This window comes from Microtus pennsylvanicus, chromosome 11, assembly GCF_037038515.1.
Source record: "Microtus pennsylvanicus isolate mMicPen1 chromosome 11, mMicPen1.hap1, whole genome shotgun sequence".
NCBI classification, from domain to species: domain Eukaryota; kingdom Metazoa; phylum Chordata; class Mammalia; order Rodentia; family Cricetidae; genus Microtus; species Microtus pennsylvanicus.
The window spans coordinates 21,942,066-21,961,928 of NC_134589.1; the positions used below are offsets into that span (position 1 = coordinate 21,942,066).

The 19,863-nt window shown below is 53.5% G+C and overlaps 2 protein-coding genes across 2 annotated transcripts; one reads left to right on the top strand and one right to left on the bottom strand.

Annotated features, from left to right (window-relative positions):
* Positions 1-1,495: 1,495 nt before the first annotated feature.
* On the bottom strand, positions 1,496-10,094 carry Fkbp10 (FKBP prolyl isomerase 10). The gene is made up of 10 exons (XM_075990752.1): positions 9,780-10,094; positions 5,700-5,845; positions 5,211-5,400; positions 4,953-5,098; positions 4,468-4,657; positions 4,207-4,352; positions 3,503-3,695; positions 3,093-3,235; positions 2,735-2,898; positions 1,496-2,421 (listed from the first exon to the last, which is right to left on the bottom strand). The coding sequence occupies exons 1-10, from the start codon at positions 10,019-10,021 to the stop codon at positions 2,236-2,238; spliced, it is 1,746 nt and encodes a 581-aa protein (XP_075846867.1). The 5' UTR covers positions 10,022-10,094; the 3' UTR covers positions 1,496-2,235.
* Positions 10,095-10,840: 746 nt separating this feature from the next.
* On the top strand, positions 10,841-19,111 carry P3h4 (prolyl 3-hydroxylase family member 4 (inactive)). Its single transcript, XM_075990753.1, has 8 exons — positions 10,841-11,527; positions 11,624-11,776; positions 11,927-12,098; positions 13,948-14,076; positions 14,968-15,113; positions 15,652-15,735; positions 17,362-17,518; positions 17,732-19,111. The coding sequence occupies exons 1-8, from the start codon at positions 11,048-11,050 to the stop codon at positions 17,752-17,754; spliced, it is 1,344 nt and encodes a 447-aa protein (XP_075846868.1). The 5' UTR covers positions 10,841-11,047; the 3' UTR covers positions 17,755-19,111.
* Positions 19,112-19,863: the final 752 nt, after the last annotated feature.

Here is a 19,863-nt window from a genome sequence, read left to right on the forward strand (position 1 = left end):
TGCCTGCAGCCTGAATCCCGGACTAGCCCAGGAGTGTGTAGATCTGGAAGGGTCGCTATGGGACTGTGATCCTGACCTGGAGTGGGTACAGCCTTGACATCAGCTGGGTTGAGGTGGCCCTGTCTGAGACGCCCCCCTCCCCCCAGAGGATCCATTTGAGTGTCCATTTTCCATATGTCCTTGGATCTTTCCTCCACTTTTTGCTCCAGTACCACCAACATGACATGAAAGGGATTTTATTTTTTGTTTTAATTCATGTATATGAGTGTTTCTCCGCATGGATGTATTGCCCCGGATGTGTGCCTGGTGACTGCAGAGGTCAGAAGAGTGTGCCAGATCCCCTGGAACTGGAGTTACCAACCGGCTGTTATCCACCATGTGGACTCTGGGAACTGAACCCAGATCCTCTGCAAGAACAGCCAGTGTTCATAACCACTGATCCACCTCTCCAGGCCCCTTAAAGGGCTTTGAGACCAGACCCTCAGGAAGATGGTGGAGCCAAGCGGAAGTCATGGATGCACTTCCATGCAATATCAACTGTCTGTAGCTTCCTTCCCTCTTTGTTCTATTCACTCGGGGAGTGAAGACCTAGGGGCGTTCTCCCTGTGGCTTTTGTCAAAGAACAAACAGAAGGGCTGGCTCCCCTGGACTTTTTCTCTCACACCCTTAGAGAAAGTCGTTCATACACCCTCCTGAACAGAAGGCACACACCAGTTCCCAGCACACACCAGTTCCCAGCATACACCCGTCCCCAGCACACACCTGGTAAACAATAATTGGCTGTGACTCTGGTCCCAGGCAACCTGACACCCTCTTCTGGCCTCTGCGGGTGCCAGGCACATATGTAGTACAAAAGACATACATGCAGGCAAAATATCCTTACACACACACACACATACACACACAAAAATGCTAGTTAAAAATATAATAAGGCTGGTCTCCAGAGCAAGTTCCAGGACAGGCTCCAAAACTACAGAGAACCCTGTCTTGAAAAAATAAATAAAAAAAAAAGAGCAAGTTATAACCATGTGAGGTGTGTGTGTGTGTGTGTGTATGTGTGTGAGATGGTGGTGCATGTCTTTAATCCCAGCACTTGGGAGGCAGACACAGGTAGTAGATCTCCGTGAGTTCGAGGCCAGCCTGGTCTACAGAGCTAGTTCCAGGACAGGCTCCAAAACTACAGAGAAACCCTCTCTCAAAAAACAAACAAAGGGGTTAGAGAGATGGCTCAGCGGTTAAGAGCACTGACTGTTCTTCCAGAGGTCCTGAGTTCAATTCCCAGCAACCACATGGTGGCTCACAACCATCTATAATGAGATCTGGTGCCCCCTTCTGGCCTGCAGGCAGGGTACTATATACATAAACAAATAAATCTTTAAAAAAACAACAACAAAAAAAAAAAACAAAACCCAATTAACAATAAAAGATAAAGAGAGATTGCCAAACACACCAGATGTCGATCTCTGCTTTCCACACACGTGTGAACGTGCACACATACACTTCTCAAGGCCTTCAGCCTAACCTTTTATTGACACAAAGGGATCGGATCAGTTTAGCCTCCGAGAGTTCAGAACTCTGCGTACCTCCCATCAAAGTAGCACCATGTGCAGGTCTGCACAGCCCTGAAGCCCAAGAAGGCTTCCTCTCACACAACCTTTCCCTTCAGAGAAAGCTCTAAGAGAGAAGGTCAGAAGGCCTGACCCCAGTGGCAGGACTGTGTGCCCGGAGCCACCCCTTCCTGAGGAGCAGGCAGAACTAATGTAGGAGAATGGAGGGTCTCCTCACTCATGCCCCTGAGGAGCTGCCATGACACAGGGAGAGGGGACAGACATGGACAGGGAGATGGGGCAGGGCAGTACAAATAAAGGGCACATTTGGAAAGGGAGGGACCGAGGAGCTCAGCCTTGCTGAGTGTAGTGACGTGGACGGGAGGTATGGGTGTGTGGAGTCAGCAATGGTCCTAACCACACGCCAGTGCCCCCTGCCCAAACTGGATTTATCACGCGAAGAACCTTAAGGAAGAGGCGTAGGGTGGGAAGAGAAAAATGCAGAGGTCTGTGCTGTGGACTGGGAGCTGCAGCCAGTGGGAAGGTCACAGCAGTCTCTGGTGACATCCAGTGACTCACACAGAGTTATCCCCACTGAGGGAGGGGGGCTGTTGGCAGGCCAGTTCCATGGCCACTGTCCCCCAGTGAAGGACCTTTGCGTCTGAGGTCAGGACTGAGACTCTGGCCCTCAGAGCTCCTCATGGATCCGTTCCTGGTCCTCGTCGGATTTCAGCTTGAGCTCCTCGGCTGTGATCTTGCCGTCCTGGTTTCGGTCCTGGTTCTGAAACATGTCTCTTATGGTCTTGTCAGGGTCTTGCCCGGGCATGAGGCGCCCTTTGCCTTCATTCACTTGAGCGTTGATGAAGGAGGAGAACTGAGGGAGGGGACAAGAGGGAGAGAGGACAAGAGGGGGCAGTGAGGATCAATGTCAACGGTTGTGGGTGGGGCCTTGGGAAGGGACCCCAGGTGGAGTCCAACAGTGTTTCCCCAGGCCTGGTACCCAGGGAACCCAGGCCTGAGATGGACGGTGTAAGTTAGGGGCCAGGTAGGGTGAGGACAGGCTGCGCACGCAGTGTGCAGGAGGGGAAGGGAGGCTGGAAGCTCAGCAGAAGGGGAACAGTGACAGTGGCCATGCAAGTGAGCGTGCTGGCTTCCAGGTTAGGACTGTGACTCAGTTCCTGGCCCACCTCTTCTGCGGGCACCTCTCCATCTTTATTGAGATCCATGTCTTCAAACAGGCTGGCAGGAGGATCCTGGTGCCACACAAACAGGTAACCTGTGGGCAGGCCGTCCTCTCGCGATAACAACTCCACCTCAAATAGAAGGACAGCACTGCCTGGGACACCCCGGGCTAGGGAGAGGGAGGAAAAAGAGAACAAGGTGCCGGTGAGGCCTAGCACTGAGCCTTACACAGGCTCATAGAAGGGACGTGGGATGTTTAGGAACTATCCTAAAAGTTTCCCTGGTCTCCCCACTCCAGCCGCCAAGACCTAAGATGAGTAGGGAATCTGGGACTAACGCGGGATCCAGGCCACTGTCGCTCACCTCCACTCTCCCCGTGGGCCAGGTGTGGGGGCACAATGAGCTGCCTCCTCTCTCCCACACACATGCCCTGCAGGCCCCTGTCCAGACCTTCAATCACTTTGTTATTGCCAAGGGTGGCCTCTTGAGGGGCCTCATAGTCGTAGCTGTGGGAAGAGTGGATTCCCAGGTTAGCAGCAGGGGTGTCTGAGCGCTCATCTTGTTCAATTTCTCCATCCCGCTGAGGTGATAATTCTCTTTCTCCAGCCTTCACTTCCCTGCCCTTAGCCCTGTATTTCATAGCCATGGTTCCCTGAGGCCCACTCAAATGGGGACTTGGGGAGGAACTGAGAGACTGTAAGACCCAGCTATCAGAAGTTCACCTCTACCTGAGACCACCACCTGCCTAGCCCTGGCCCTGCCCAAGAACCCACGAAGAGAAGAGCCTGGTGCCATCCAGAAGAGAACAGTTGTAATGGTAGCGAATGAAGTCCCCAGTCTTGGATGTCTCATTGCAGCCCTCAGGTGGCCGGAAGAGTGTCTTGATTTCCACAGGATCCGCAGGGTTGTGGAAGTCGATGACATGCACGTCAAAGATGAGCACGGCCGAGCCAGGGATCTTGTCTCCTAAGGCCAGATGGGGCACAGTTAGCTCAGGGCTCTGGGCGAGGGCTGCATGGGGCCCAGGCTGGCCACCCCTTCCCAGTCTCAGGGAGGTCAGATGACATGTTCCAGAATGAGTGCTTCCTATTTCTTGCTGTTGGAGTGATGGGACAGAGAGGCAGGGAAACCCTTTTCCCCCTGACAACTTTCAAGCAAGCTCCCAGTGACCCTCCTGTGAGTGGTGCCCAGCACATCAGCGAGGGGCCTGAGGCTCCCAGAATCTCTAATATCCCCTTTGCTCAGTGATACTGTTCATTCTTAACCATGCTCTGTCCCCAGATGTAGGTGTTGGCTGCCTTTCTCCACTACAGAATGATGAACAAGGCCTGCCTCGGAGGAGCAGGATCAAGTCCGCATGGTAGAGATCCGACGGGTGACTAAGGAGAAGCTGTACACGCTTGGGCAATGGGAGGAACAGCACTCCTAGGGGCACACTTCAGAGGAGCCGAGGGGCGGCCAGGGGACCAAACCCTACCTGTCCCATTCTCCCCGTAGGCAAGGTGAGGGGGCACGGTAATCTTCCTTCGCTCCCCTATGCATGCGCCCTGCAGCCCCTGGTCCATCCCAGGGATGATGTAACCCTGCCCAACATAGGTATTGTAGGTGTGGTTGCGGGAGTAGCTGCAATAGAGGGGAAGGGGTGGGGAGGGAGTCAAAGGGGCCCCATCCCTTCCAGGCCCCAGCCCTTCAGAGTACCCCTAAGCCCCCACCCTCCCACCTCAGGACACCTTCTGACCTGGAATCAAAGAGGGTACCATCCATTAAAGAGCCATTGTAGTGGTAACGCATGAAGTCCCCTGCCACCGCTCGCCGGACACAGCCCTGGGGCAGCTCCAGCGTCTCCAGCTGGACTGTGTCCTTTGGGTTGTGGACATCAATCAGCAGGACATTGAAGACCAGGGAGGCCTGCGGGGGTATCACAGTCCCTGGGGAGGGCACAGGGCTTGAACCATACAAGCAGGGAGCAAACCCAGGCTCAGTAGGGGGTCTCATGCAAAAAAGACCTACTCAGTGCTCCTATGTCCTCCTCCTTCCGTTGTCCCCAGAGCTATCCACCAACCCATAACTAGCCTTTGTGTGAATCAGAATAAAGCAATTCTGTCTAGGGAGGGAGATCTCATCACCACTCGCCTCCCTGGCCGGATGTCCTTGGACAGTACACAATCTGAACACCTCTATGTAGATAGAGCCCTAGTTTTAACTCCCGTGTCCTTGCCTTACCGTAGCCTTTCTCCCCGTAAGCCAGGAAGGGAGGAATAATGATCTTTCTTTTCTCTCCAGGACACATGCCCAGCAGTCCTTGGTCCATGCCTTTAATCAGCCAACCCGAGCCGATGTAGGTGTCGTACGTGCCTCCCCGACTGTAGCTGCAGAGAATAGACAGAGACCCCGTGGCTGGAGGCGAGGGAGGCAGAGCGGATCTGGGCTCCCTTCTCTTGCTCACAGGTCCCAGCCTTTAGGACTCCCCCCAGGTTCTACCTGTTGTCAAAGGCGGTGCCATCGAGCAGGGTGCCGTTGTAGTGGTAGCGCACAAAGTCGCTGTTCTGCACCATTCGGGGGCAGTGAGGGGGCCGCAGGAGGATGGTCACTTGCACCGTGTCCGCCTTGTTCCACACATCCAGCAGGACCACGTCAAAATAGAGGGTGGCGTCAGGGGGAATGAGGCCCGCTGCGGGGAAGCAGCGAAGGCCAAGTTTACAGAAGTCGCCAGCCCAGGTGGAGGCGTGAGAGGTGCACTCCTCAGTTCACCTACACCATCTGCTGTACCAGCTACCATCCTTTCTGGGCAAGCTGTGACCCCACTCACGGCTCTGCATCCTGCTCCGTTCATCCCAAAGTGAAACGATGGCCGTATTCCCTCCCAATCAGACTGCTTGCAGTGTGGCCTTGGCCAACTCACTCAGCCCCTCTGAGCTTTCGCATTCTAGATGCCTCCTGCCCCCATCTCCCATCTCCTGACCTCCTTACCCACACCAATGCTGCCGTAGCCCAGGTGGGGAGGCACAATGAGGCGGCGGCGCTCGTTGACACACATGCCCATGAGACCTCTGTCCATGCCAGTGATGAGGCGGCCTACACCCACAACGATGGCCACCAGGGTGTTGCGGTCATAGCTGGGGGAGTAAAGGGACAGATGAGCATGCACGGAGCCACACGATCCCTCAGCCCACAGTCACATATACACAGGACACGGTGCAGGCACACACACGCCTCACTTCGCCTCCTCTCCAAGTCTCTCTCCTAGGCTAGCCCTTCTGTCCCTCTTGGGGTAACAGGTGGGATAGGTGCGGGCGCGCACTTTTAACCCCAGCACTTTGGAAGCAGAAGCGAACGATCTCGGTGAGTTCAAGGCCAGCGTGGACCAAATAAGGAGTTCCAGGACAGTCAGGGCTACGTAGCAAAACTGTCGTCATCATCATCATCATCATCACCATCATCACCATCATCATCATCATCACCAAGAACAGGCTGTTACAAGAGAGAAGTCCCAGAGAAGGCCAGAAGCTTTTACTCCCCTGAAAGGAGGGTGGGGTGGAGCAGATAAGCCTGCCTGTTACTTACTGCTCCTTCTGATAGCAGCTCAGAGGACAAAGGAGTATTTGTTGAGCACTTACAATGTGTCAAATTAAGTGCTCGACACTTTATTTCGTTATTTTGCTGAATTTTCTCCCCATGAGGGCATTATTGTTTTCAGGTTTTCTTTTTCTGATACTGGGAACAAAATCTAGGGCCTCACAGAATCTAGGATGCTGAGATATATCTCAACTGTTCTTATTCTTTGTTTGTCTTTTGAGACAGTGTTTCTCTGTGTAGCCCTAGCTGTCCTGGAACTCCCTTTGTAGATCAGGCTGGTCTTTTCGTTTTTTTGGTTTTTTTTTTTTGGTTTTTTTTTGGGTTTTTTTTTTTTTTTTTGGTTTTTCGAGACAGGGTTTCTCTGTGGTTTTAGAGCCTGTCCTGGAACTAGCTCTTGTAGACCAGGCTGGTCTTGAACTCACAGAGATCCACCTGCCTCTGCCTCCCGAGTGCTGGGATTAAAGGCATGCGCCACCACCGCCTGGCCAGGCTGGTCTTGAACTCAGAGATGCGCCTGCCTCTGCCTCCCCAAGTGCCTGGATTAAAGGCCTGCGCCAACACGCCCAGCTTTTGGTTTTGTTTTGTTTTGTAAGAGAAAAACAGACCTGACTCTGTCACAGCTCCTAGTTTCTGCTACTAAGCACCCAGTCTCCAAGGAACAAAAAGCAGAAGTGGCCAGAGGTGAGATAAAAAGCAGCCTTCCTTGGAAGAAAGCCCGTTCTAAACTTACTCTGGCTTGTATTTGCTTTCAGAAGTAAAGAGAGAGTTCTTTTCTTTAAAGAAAGAGAAATTTGATGATGTATGTATGTCTGTGTGTGCGCCTATGCAGAGGCCCCCAAAGGGCCCTGGGTGTCCTCATCTATCACCCTACGGCTACTCTTTCGAGGGTCTCTCCGTGACCCTAGGTATGCACACGACGTTCAGTTTCTCATATGGGTGCTAATCCTTGCAATGATTGTACAGCTAGTGCCCTTAACTATTGAGCCATCTCTCCAGTTACCCCCACCCCTGCTCTTTGAGACAGGTGTCATTTGTAGTCCTGGCTGGTCTGGAACTCTCTCTGTAGTCAAGGATGACCTTGAGCTTCTGGTCTTCCTGTCTTTGCCTCCTGAAGGCTGGAATTACAGGTGTATGCCACCATACCCCGTTCACATGGTTCTGGGGATCCCAGGGCTTCGCGCATGCTAGGCAAGCACTCTACTACTCTCGGCCCCCAAAATGGGATATTAATTTGTTTAGATTTATTTGATGTATTTGAGTGTGTTGTCTGTGTGTCTGTGCACCATGTACATGTCCTGTCTGGTATCTATGGAGGTCAGAGATCCCACTGGAGTTACAGATGGTTATGAGCCACCTTAGAGTTCAGGGAACCAAACCCAGGTCCTCTGCAAGAACAAGTGCTCTTAGCTACTGAGCCATCTCTCCAGCCCCAGGAGATTCTATTTTGGTTTAAGGTAGCCAAGAGTTGAAAAGTTTTCTAATTTCAACATTTAAAAACTGGGCCTAGCCAGGCAGTGGTGGTGCATGCCTTTAATCCCAGTACTTGGGAGGCAGAGGCAGGCAAATCTCTGAGTTGTAGGTCAACTGGATCTATACAGAGAGTTCCAGGACTGCCAGGGCTATACAGAGAAACCCTGTCTTGGAAAAAAACAAAACAAAACAAAACAAAACAAGTCCCCACCATGAGCTGGAGAGATGGCTCAGTGGTTAAGAGCACTGACTGCTCTTTCAGAGGTCTTGAGTTCAAGTCTCAGCAACCACATGGTGGCTCACAACCATCTAAAAGGAGATCTGCTGCCCTCTTCTGGCACGAAGGCAGAACATAATAAATAAATCTTTAAAAAAAAGTTCCACCAAGCCAGGTTGTGGTGGGCACATGCCTTTGATCCCATCATTCTGGAGGCAGAGGCAGGAGGATCTCTATTTGGAGGCCAGCCTAATCTAAGTGGCTAGACATCCAAGGCTACCCAAAGAAACCCTGTCTCAAAACACAAAACAAAAAGAAGTTCCTACCAGGGAAGATACTCCCAAGCTCTCTCTATTCCCCACTTTGCCCACAGTGTAATTTTTTTGTTTTGTTTTGTTTGTTTTCAAGACAGGGTTTCTCTGTAGCTTTGGAGCCTGTCCTGGAACTAGCTCTTGTAGACCAGGCTGGTCTCGAACTCACAGAGATCTGCCTACCTTTGCCTCCCGAGTGCTGGGATTAAAGGCGTGCGCCACCACCACCTGGCTCACAGTGTAGATTTAATGTTAATGTCTGGTCTATTTCCTTTACAAACGCTGTATAAAGGCCAATGCTGTGCACAACATTTCTATGAGTTAAACATCATCAGGCTTATGGTTCTCCCCAGAGTCCAGGCCAGTATGTCCTGAGCCCACTGGGGGTCTGCAGGCACCGTGGAAGCCACTGCCATTCATCTTCCTCATTTGCACCCTTAGGAAGTAGGTGCTGGTCCCATCCCATGTTTCAGACAAGGAACGCGAAGAAGACAAAATTCCTCCTCCTCCTCTGTCACAGCCTGAATGTGAACCAGGGTCTTACACTATGAAGATAGTATTCTCATCCAGTATACACTCTCCCCACAAGGTCATGACCGCTAATTGCTTGTGGGCTGAGTTGTGTATTTCACAGAAGAGACTGAAGGGTGACTCTTCTTTATGGTGTAGAGTTTCAAATGTGAGAGGGCCTGACGTTTATCCTACCTACAGCTAGAAAGAGTCTGCCACACTCCGTCCCCCACAACCAAAGGGGATCTGCCTGGCTGGCCAAGGGCCTGGGTCAGAATAGAAAAGCCTGTCCATCAAGCCAAGGCTGGCAACTCAGTCCAGTGTTGGCTGCTAAAGCTAAGATGGAGGAACTTCTCCGAGTTCCAAGACTCGGAGAAGGTGGCAAGGAGGTCCTCAGGGTGGCATGTCAGACCTTGTAACACGTGGACAGTTGCTCACAGCACCAGCTACAGCCTGTCCCCAAATTATAACTCCCACTGTGCTTAAGGCCTTCCCTGGCTGCTCTGGGGTCCCTCAAGAGAAGGCTGCTTCTGTAGTCTCCAAACATAAAGGCACAGAAAACTGGAGGTAGAGGTAGACAGGGTGCCAGGGTGTGCGGAAAGGCAGGTGGCCCCAGGTTGACCACCATCCCAGGCTTCACATGTAGTATGAAGTGCCTCTTTTCTCCCCAAGACTAAGTACCAGGGTACGGCTCATGTCTTTAAATAAGGTACTGGTAAATGAATGCGGAAACGGAGCACCAAGTATTCTGGTGGATTGGGAATGTGTGCCTGTGTTTGTGTCTTTCAGGAGTTGAAGATTTGATACCGAAGACAGTGAACATTCTTAGGGACGCACTTCCCGGGGTGCTTGCTGTTTGAGACTAGGGGTTATGGGAGGAATACAGGAAAGCAAAGCTGACAAGGGGCTACATTCCCTGGAAGCCCAGAAAAGTGGTGGTGAGCCTGGGGGTGCCCAACATCTTACCTAGAGTCAAACTTCTTCCCATCTTCGAAAGTGCCATTGTAGTGGTAACGCACGAAATCCCCCATCTGCACCTCTCGGGGACAGGCCCTGGGGATATGGTATCTCTCGATGACCACATCTTCCAAGGGGGCTCCGGCGGGGCTGGCACGGCCCAGCCCCCTCTCCAAGGTCTGTAGAAGCAGCAGCAAGCGCAGCACGGGGAGCCGGCGGAGGGTGTGGCTGGGGGACCCCGCAAGGAACATGGTGCCCAGATCGAGGACGCCAGCAATGAGGTCGGACGCCAGTCGCCAGCCGCCAGCCTCCTTCCCCCTCCTCAGAGCTGACTCCCCCCCTTCCTGTCCTCTCTCCCCACCCCGCCCTGGCTGGTCCACGTGGAATGGGGGCTGGGGAGACTGAGCTGGCCGGGTGGGGTGATGATTGTGGTGGACTAGGAGGAGGGGTCCAGGTTGAGAGTCTCTGGAGTCCCAGGAATTTGCCACAAAGATCTCTGAGTTTCCCTCCCCCCCCCCCAAAAAAAAAAACTTCGGGCCTGGCCCAGAGGGAGGCTCGGGAAAGATGAGAAGTCAGAATGGACTTCCAAAAGAAAAAAAAAGTTTTGTCCTGAGCCTCTGGGTCCTAAAGCTGGTTGGAGGAATCTCTAGCCTTTCCCGGTTCCCCAAATCTAGGCCCCTTTTGGTGGCAGGTGAGACCTTAATCTGAAGGATATTTCAGTCCTTCCCCCTCCAGCTCTCTTCCCGGGAGTGGAGGGAGGGAGTGCTTTCTAGGTGAAAGGCAGCTTTGTCCTGCAAAAGCCAGACCGCTAGAAAGACGCAGGGATCGAGCTCAGTAGGGAGGCTGGTAGTGTCAGTGCCAGGTGTGCGGGGCTAACACGAGTTGTTGCCCCTCGACGCCGGAGCGGGTGTTTGTGGGGCCACCTAGAGGGTACAAAGGGGGCTCTGGAGAAAAGACAGGATTCTGGGGCTTTACCCAGAGCGTAGGCAAAGCAAAGAGAGGTGGCACTTAAGGTGGGGGACACTGTCGGTGGGGAGGGGCCACCCGGGTCCGCGGAGAGGGCGGGGCGGGGCAAGCGTTGCAAGTCCAGCCCACGTGGCGGACTAGAGCGACAACTGACCATCCGAAAGAGACCGGTGTCCCAACCTCCTTGCTCTAGCCCGGGGCCGGCGCTAAGACCCAGGAGGAACTCCGAGGGGTGGGGGTGGGGGTGCTGAAGCCCGTCGGTCCTCCGGCTGCTCCGGGAGCCTCGGGGCGCGGCGCGGCGCGGCTCGGGCATGGCTCGCCCGGCGTGGGGGTTGCTGTGGCTGCTGCTGGGCAGCGCGGGCGCGCAGTACGAGAAGTACAGCTTCCGAGGCTTCCCTCCGGAGGACCTGATGCCTCTGGCCACGGCCTACGGCCACGCTCTGGAGCAGTATGAGGGTGAGAGCTGGCGCGAGAGCGCGCGCTACCTGGAGGCGGCGCTGCGGCTGCACCGGCTGCTGCGCGACAGCGAGGCCTTCTGCCACGCCAACTGCAGCGGCCCCACCGCCTCGCAGCCCCGGCCGGCGCCCGGCCCGGACGGTGACGGCGATGGCGATGGCGAGGACTGGGCGCGCGAGCTGCGGCTCTTCGGTCACGTCCTGGAGCGCGCCGCCTGCCTGCGGCGCTGCAAGCGGACGCTGCCCGCCTTCCAGGTCCCCTATCCCCCGAGGCAACTGCTGCGCGACTTCCAGAGCCGCCTGCCCTACCAGTACCTGCACTACGCGCACTTCAAGGTGGGAGCGGCCAGGACTGCCGTCGAGTTTCCCTAGAACGTGAGGCCCGCGGTGCGTCCGACGCCCCACTGATCCACTCCCCACGCCCCCCACCAGGCGAACCGACTGGAGAAGGCGGTGGCTGCGGCCTACACCTTCCTCCAGAGGAACCCCAAGCACGAGCTGACCGCCAAGTATCTCAACTACTACAGGGGGATGCTGGATATCGGAGATGAGTCCCTTACGGACCTAGAGGCACAGCCCTACGAGGTGTGGAGAGAGTGGGAGGGTTGGCTGGCCTTGGCGCCCCTTCCTACTCCCCCCCCCGCCCCCATACACACACACACACACACACACACACACACACACACACACACACACCTTACTAGCTGTCGGGGTTCCCTTGACTCCTCCTTACAGGCTGTGTTCCTCCGGGCTGTGAAGCTCTACAACAGCGGAGACTTCCGCAGCAGCACAGAAGACATGGAGCGGGCCCTGGCTGAGTACATGACCGTCTTTGCTCGGTGTCTAGCTGGCTGTGAGGGGGCCCATGAGCAGGTAGACTTCAAGGACTTCTACCCAGCCATAGCAGGTATCTCCCATTCAGACCACCACCGTGGGTAGTCTTCCCCGACAGGGCCCCTGACTGCTTCTCAGGCCTCCTAAGGCCTCCTAACACAGGGCTACGACCTGCAACAGCATTCACAGATATAGCAAAGTGCTCGGAAGTTACATATGAGTTAGGTCTTTTCTGTCTCCAGTCTGATGAGAGAAATGCTGGTATCCATAGCAGATTGTGGGGTAGTTAGGGCTATATAGAAAAATCTTGTCTCAAAAGGGGTGGGGGTGGGGGCTGGAGAGATGGCTCCGAGGGTAAGAACACTGGCTGCTCTTCCAGAGGTCCCGAGTTCAATTCCCAGCAACCACATGGTGGCTCACAACCATCTGTAATGAGATCTGGTGCCTTTCTTGCCAGCGGTACATTGGTTGCTTAATAAATAAATCTTTAAAAAAAGGGGTGGGGGTGGGGGGCTGGTGTCCCATGACTTTAATGCCAGCACTTGGGAGAAACCAGGTAGGTGGATCTCTATGAGTTCAAGGCCAGTCTGGTCTTTGGACCACCAACCAACTCCCAGATCATGACATGGAGACTTATTAGTTATGAATGCTCAGCCTTATCTTATGCTTGTCCTACTAGCTCTTATAACTTAAATTAACCTGTCTCTTTTCATCTACGTTTTGCCTTGGGACTTTTAACCTTTCTTTCATTCTGTGTTTCTACTCTGTGTCTGGCTGCCTGGGGGCTGCCTGGTTGTCTGGCCCTGAGTGTTGGCCTCACTTTCTGCTTAATTCTCTCCTCTCTTGTTTTCTCCTCCTACTTACTCTCTCTGCCTGATAGCCCTGCCTGTACCTTTACTACCTAGCTATTGGCTGTTCAGCTTTTGATTAGACCAATCAGGTGCTTTAGGCAAGCAAGGTAAAATAGCAACACATCTTAAATAAACAAATGTGCCAGGCAGTGGTGGCGCACACCTTTAATCCCAGCACTTGGGAGGCAGAGGCAGGCGGATCTCTGTGAGTTTGAGGCCACCCTGGTCTACAAGAGCTAGTTCCAGGACAGGTTCCAAAGTTACAGAGAAACCCTGTCTTGAAAAACCTAGAAGGAAGGAAGGAAGGAAGGAAGGAAGGAAGGAAGGAAGGAAGGAAGGAAGGAAGGAAGGAAGGAGCAAAGAAATGTAACAACCTTTATATAAAGTAATATTCTATGACATAAACAATATAACACATCTTTACATAGTTAAAGTAATATTCTATAACACTGGTCTACATAGTGACTTCCAGAATAGCAAGAGCTACATAGTGAGACCCTGTTTCTGAACAAAAACTTTGAAAACAAACAAACAAACAAATAAATAAAGATTCAGAATTGGCACCAGACAGGTGTGTGCAGAAACAGCTGTGGGCAATATCACAATGAGTCTTTGGATCCCCTAACCTACAAGGCCCCTCAAAGGGGGTAAAGGTGGGGACTGGCGAGATGGCTCATCAATTAAGAGCACTGGCTACTCTTCCTGAGGACCTGGGTTCAATTCCGAACAACCACATGGCAGCTCACAACAGTCTTAACTTTAGGATCCAACCCCCTCACACAGACATATATTATCCTATATGGTCTCAGTCTCATCTGAAGCTCACCTGCTCCTCTCCCAGGCTTCCCTCTGGTGTCAGATAGGGGTTAAGTCACAGGGCTGGGGGCATAGCAAGTGCTTCTCAGCCTGCATCATGTACTGTATGTCAAGGATTTCATACATGTTAATCCATGAGATCTTGACAAGGATGTACCTCTTGCACAGGAAAGCGGGCACCAGTAGGCAGATCTTGGTCTCCACAGGGGGTCAGGATTAGCACACCATGTTCCTGACTGCTGCATCCCTTCCCAGATCTCTTTGCAGAGTCCCTACAGTGCAAAGTGGACTGTGAAACCAACCTCATCCCCAACGTAGGTGGCTACTTTGTGGACAAGTTTGTGGCCACCATGTATCACTACCTACAGTTTGCCTACTACAAATGTGAGCTTCCTGACTGGGCTGGGTGAAGGGGGACAAGGGGGTGTGGGAAAGGGCAGTACATGGGGTCTGCCAGAGATGTGGGGAGGTGTCTCTCAGACTGAAGACTCTGGGGAGGGGATGAAAGGCTAGGGGTGGTGGAGTCATGGGCAGAACCCAGGCAGGGCATATGAGGAAGGTGAGGCCCTCTGGTAGACAAGGTTAGCGACCCTGCTCGGCACTTCAGGGTTTATGTAGCCTTTCTCTCTCCTCTCAGCAACACCACACCAGTGGCGTTCCTGGATCCATTCTTCCGGTTAAACTGAGGTTTCTGAAGGGCAAGAGACCATTAGCCCTGTGACTAGGGAGTCCCAGAGAGGTTGTGCCATCAGCTGGGGCTGGAGTGGGCCAGTCCAGGGTTCCTATAACTCAGGGATGCACGCTTCAGGGCCTAGAGCTGTGAGCGGAGGGGCTGAGATCAGGGAGCAGTCGGCTCCTCTTGAGGGCTGTGACAGAGAGCTCTAAGGACCTCTTCTGAGTCTCCAGCTGCTGTCACTCATCAGCAGTATCAGCACCAGAAGTTTATCTCGTCTCTGCGCCTCCAAGCCTTTGTCTCTAAACCGCAGTGACAAAGATGGAGGTATAAGCAGTTTATCTCGTCTCTCTGCGCCTCCAATCCCTTGTCTGTAAACCGCAGTGACAATGATTGAGGTGTCAGTGACTCACCCTTGCCTGGTAGGAGGGCCACACCCGGGGCCTGTTGGATTGGGCGGGGTGAGGAGCCAGCCGATATTCTGGGAGGTGTCTGGGGGTAAAGACAACAGGCTAGGTGGAAAGGTGGGAGTGAGATGGGGCGAGTGGATCGCCTTTACAGGGCAACGTCAGGGTCACCCCTTTACTTTTTCCTGCCTGCAGTGAATGACGTGCGCCAGGCCGCCCGCAGTGCTGCTAGCTACATGCTCTTTGACCCCAAGGACAGTGTCATGCAGCAGAACCTGGTGTATTACCGCTTCCACCGGGCTCGCTGGGGCCTTGAAGAGGAGGACTTCCAGCCCCGGGAGGTGGGAACTGCTTCTAGGGGGGAACTGGTCTGATGTGCAGTTTTGTGGTTTAGTTTAGAAAAAAATAAACCGAAAATACAGAAAAACCTCTTGGCTTCCTTGGAAGGCTGGAGAGGAAGGGGAAATAGTGAAGGTGGGTTGTGGGTAGTCTAGACTTCAGCATAGTGTCTGGGATGTGGGAAATAAAAATGGGTGTCCGCGCATGCCCGCTTGCACCTCAGTGTTGTCCTTTGAGCCTTTCCTCCCAGGAGCCTGTTAGCCTGAACCAATGAGAAAAGCCCTTGGGAGTTTAGGGCAAGGCTGGCAGATATGAGCCCCATGGTGCTGTCCCCAGTCCCCACTTTCCATGCCTGTGGCAGACATTACTGCTGGATTGAAGCGCTCTCCCTCCTGGGATCCTCAGGATCCTTCTTTATCCAGTGTTCCAAGGGACTAGGAGTATGCCATGAGATGATCCGTTTCCCCAGCCCTGAGCCCTGTCTTTCTGTCCCGTGGCAGCAGGGTCCACCTCACTCTGTCCTCCTTTCCCACCTCCCAGGAGGCCTTGCTCTACCACAACCAGACCTCCGAGCTCCGGGAGTTGCTGGACTTCGCACACATGTACCTTCAGTCGGATGATGAGGTGAGTGGCTCGCCAGGAGAGGCTGGACCATGATGGGGACACGCTAGGCTCTCTCCTGAGGTCACTGCGTGTGGCAAACCCAACGGTTGTGAAGCAGGAGTTTCCTGTCCCCCATCTGTACCTCCCTTTTCCCACCATCTTAGTGTTCCAGCGGCTCTTTCTCTGCCTGTCCCAGGCCTATCCCTCCTGGGCCCAGGTCAGATGGTAGCTCCTCTAGGGATCCTTGCTGGATGTCCTGGCTTTCTTCTGGGCTTATACTGTCCCCCCTACCCTCCGGTCACCTACATGGCTACCTGGCCTGAAACCTGGAGTTACTCATACTGCTTATCCATCTCACCAAGGCCATGTGGCCTCCTTGACAGCTGCATCCCAGGATAGCGGACTGGATTATCCCCAGCTCTGCTACAGCACCTGGCATTATGCCCATTCTCAGGAACCGAGTCTGAGCCAGTGAATGATGCTGGGAAGAGCCATAGTATGCCCCAGTTCAGAGTGAGGGTTTGGCAGCCTGGGTTTCTCGGGGGAGTTGCTGTGCAGCTTATTTATTCATCCCCTCGGTACATCCACTGTACCCCACATTCAGTGAACTCAGGAACGGGGTCTGCATTGTGACACGTGCCTGGCTTAGGTGCTATTCATCCCATCTCTGTCCTTTACCAGCCGGGTGGCCTTAGCATCAATCTTTTTTTTGGTTTTTCGAGACAGGGTTTCTCTGTGGTTTTGGAGCCTGTCCTGGAACTAGCTCTTGTAGACCAGGCTGGCCTCAAACTCACAGAGATCCACCTGCCTCTGCTTCCCAAGTGCTGGGATTAAAGGCATGCGCCACCACCGCCCGGCCTTAGCATCAATCTTAAGTAACTTAGCAAACTCCTGCATCTTCACCCATCAGCTGAGGAGCATGCATGCCCTTTGACTTTTATTGTGGTAACAATTAAATGAGATTATTTAAAGCGCCACATATGCACCTGGCACTCAGCAGATGCTCAGGACGCGTAGCAGTTTCGATGGCTGTCGTTTTTGGTCTGCTGTTTGCCAGACGTCAGGCTTGGGTTGCAGTGAGTGGCTGAGAGGAGCGGCCTGTTTCCCAGAGGTTCTCTTGAGGGAGGCATAGACTGTGCAGCTGCAGAGGCCAGCGTGGGTACCGGCCAGGGTGATACATGAAGGCCTCAGCCTGGAGTGGACATGTGGCTTTGGCAGAATCCACAGGCCCATCCATCAAGGTTGCAAAGGCATTCCTGGCAGGGGCGTAGAGCCAGGAGACAAAATGCACAGACTAGCAGTGTTCTCACTGGGTGTGGGCCCGAAGGTGGGGCTGTGGTGCAAGCCACGATGATGCTAGCACCCCGCCTCTGCTGGTGGAGCCCCAAGTGTCACTCAGGGAAGCAGTGTCAGAATGGGACCCAGCAGGACAAATTCTGACATTGCCCTCATGTTAGATGCTGGCACTGGGGAAGTTTCAGGCCTGTCTGTTCACCTCCTCTCAGGATGACACCAGGAAACCCACCAAAGTGTGGGGGCGCGGGTTCTGAAAGATGGGGTTGGGAGGGTTCTGATCTGAAGGGGAGCCTATATGGATGTGGGCCTGCTGTGACTCAGTTTCTCCCCCACCACCCTGGGATGCTCTAGATGGAACTGGAGGAGACAGAGTCACCCCTGGAAAAACTGGAAGAGACAGAAGAACTCCCATCCGATGCCGAGTTTGAAGGGGAGGGCGACTATGAGGAGGGCCTCTATGCAGACTGGTGGCAGGAGCCGGATGCCAAGGGCGACGAGGCCGAGGCTGGTCAGTAATGGATTGGGAGGAAGGACACAGTTTGGGATGGGTGCTAGAGGCAGGGGTTCTCCCTGGGCTATGGTGCCAATGGAGTGTGGGTGGGTGCTGCCACCCTGCTCTAGGGTGTTGCACCTGTTAGTGATCCACCCTCCTGCTAGGTCAGTCCTCAGACACCTGTTGGAGTGGGCACGACTAACTCCTTGCTCTTTCCTTCCTTTTCAGAGCCAGAGCCTGAATTGGCTTAAGAGTGGTGGTGCACAGCTTTAATCCCGGCACTCGGGAGGCAGAGGCAGGCCGACCTCTGTGGGTTCGAGGCCAGGCTGGTCTACAAAGCGAGTTCCAGGACAGCCAAGCCTACATGGACAAACCCTGTCTCGAAAAACCAAAAAGAAAAGAAAAAAGAGCGGTGGCATGGTGCTCCCCTCAAACTCAGGATGCCGGGCCAGGAGCAAGAACTATTTATTAAAACATAAAGTAGCCCGGTGTGATGGTGTATGCCTTTGACACCAGCACCCAAAGGGGCAGAAACAGGCAGATCTCAGTCCCAGGCCAGCCTCGACTGCATAGTGAGATGCGGGCCAGCTCAGGCTACATGATGAGATCTTGTTTCAAAACAAAAATAGCTGAGTGCAGTGTTGCACGCCTTTAATCCCCAGCAGTTGAGAGACAGAGGCAGGTGTATCTTTGTGAGTTCAAGGCCCACATGGTCAATTCCAGGCTAGATAAGGCTACACAGTGAGACCCCGTCTCAAAATAAAAAGAAAAACCTTAAAAGGAACATTGTTGACCTAGCTCCCACCCAGACTCTATTGTGCCCCTCAGAATGGTGACCATGTTGCTGGCTGCCACGTGGGCTGTTGGAGATCCCTCTTCCCCTTTCTGTGCCTCCAAGGTGAACATCCTCCTGAGGAAGTTTTCAGCTTCTGGCTTGAGTCTACAGGACTGAGGCCAGCCAGGTGACAGTCTGTCAGAGCTGCAGAGGGGGTTGTGAGGAACACGGGCTTGGAGTTCTGGTGCTCAATAAATGTTTATTGTTGGGTGAATCACTGCACCTGAGGCCGGTCTCCAAGACTGAGCTGTGTAGGTACAGTTCATCTTCCCTCCGCCCATCTTCCCTTATCTGTACAATACCAGCTGGTGTACCCTGTGGCCTTAGCACCCTCTACATCTGACTGAGAGCACTCTCTTAGCTGTGCGCAACTCAGACCTGCCACCAGGGGGCATGAAGACGCAGTATTCCCTGCAGCCCTCAGAAGACTGGTTTTATATCTCTAACCAGGGATGTCTGTATTTTCTAGTCTCAGGGGCTTATGGATATGAAGAGGGGACCTGAAGACATTTACTACATGTTTTTCCTTCCTGGAATCTCCCCAGAGTGCCCAGTCGGGCCATTGCTGGAACCCCAGCCCAGTGACCAGAGGCACACCTGGGAAGTGGTTTGAAGACTTTGAACTTCTTTTTTTTTTTTTTTTTTTTTTAAATTTAGACTTTGAACTTCTTGAAATGCAATGAGATCATCAGAGTTCACTTGTCCAACCTTGTATTGGCTCTGTGGGACAGGAGTCTGGAGGGGCAGGAGTAAAGATATGGTCCTTTAACTACCGTTCCTACCTCCATTCCATTGCAGGGAGTTAGGGGCAAAAGGGGCACTTTCAAGAGGAACAGAGGGTCAAGGTTACTCTGCACCTCAACAAACTCCCAGGGTGCAGAGGCCCCTGGGATGGAGGGTGGAGTTGACCAGGGAAGGACATGCGCTTCTCATTGCCACACCCCTGCTCCCAGATGCCAGATGACTTGTCCTGGGACCCACACACGTCTGTCACCTAGAGGACTGATATCCCATCTAACTCTTCCCTAGGCTCTGATCCAAGTCTGTTGGCCTTTAAAAGGTAGAACTGGGTTTCAGGATAGGGAACTGGTAGCCTCTCTCCAACCTCCATCTCTGTCACAGGAGAGTGATTTCCTGACAGCTCCCAGGTACCAGGATGGCTCTGTCCACCCTCACCCTCCCAGGCTGTTGCGCTGTCAGCGTCTGGTGACCCACCCCTTTGCTCCAGGGAGGGGCTGCCCTCCAGGTCTGGCACAACATGGTGCAGGGAGGAGGATGTGCTTGAGCATGTCTGCACAGATGTGTGCTTCTGTGAGTACCAGCTCTGGAATTTGGACTGCTGGGTGTGGGTATGGAAAGTGCTTGTGTACCAGAGGGCAAAGGTGTGTGTGTGCGTGTGTGTGTGTGTATGTGTGTGCGCGCGCGCGCACCTGCATGTATGTCTGAGGGTATGTGTGGCAGCTGGGAGCCTGTTGGCACCCAGATGTCTTTCAATGTATTTGTTTCTGTCTATATATGCGTGCGT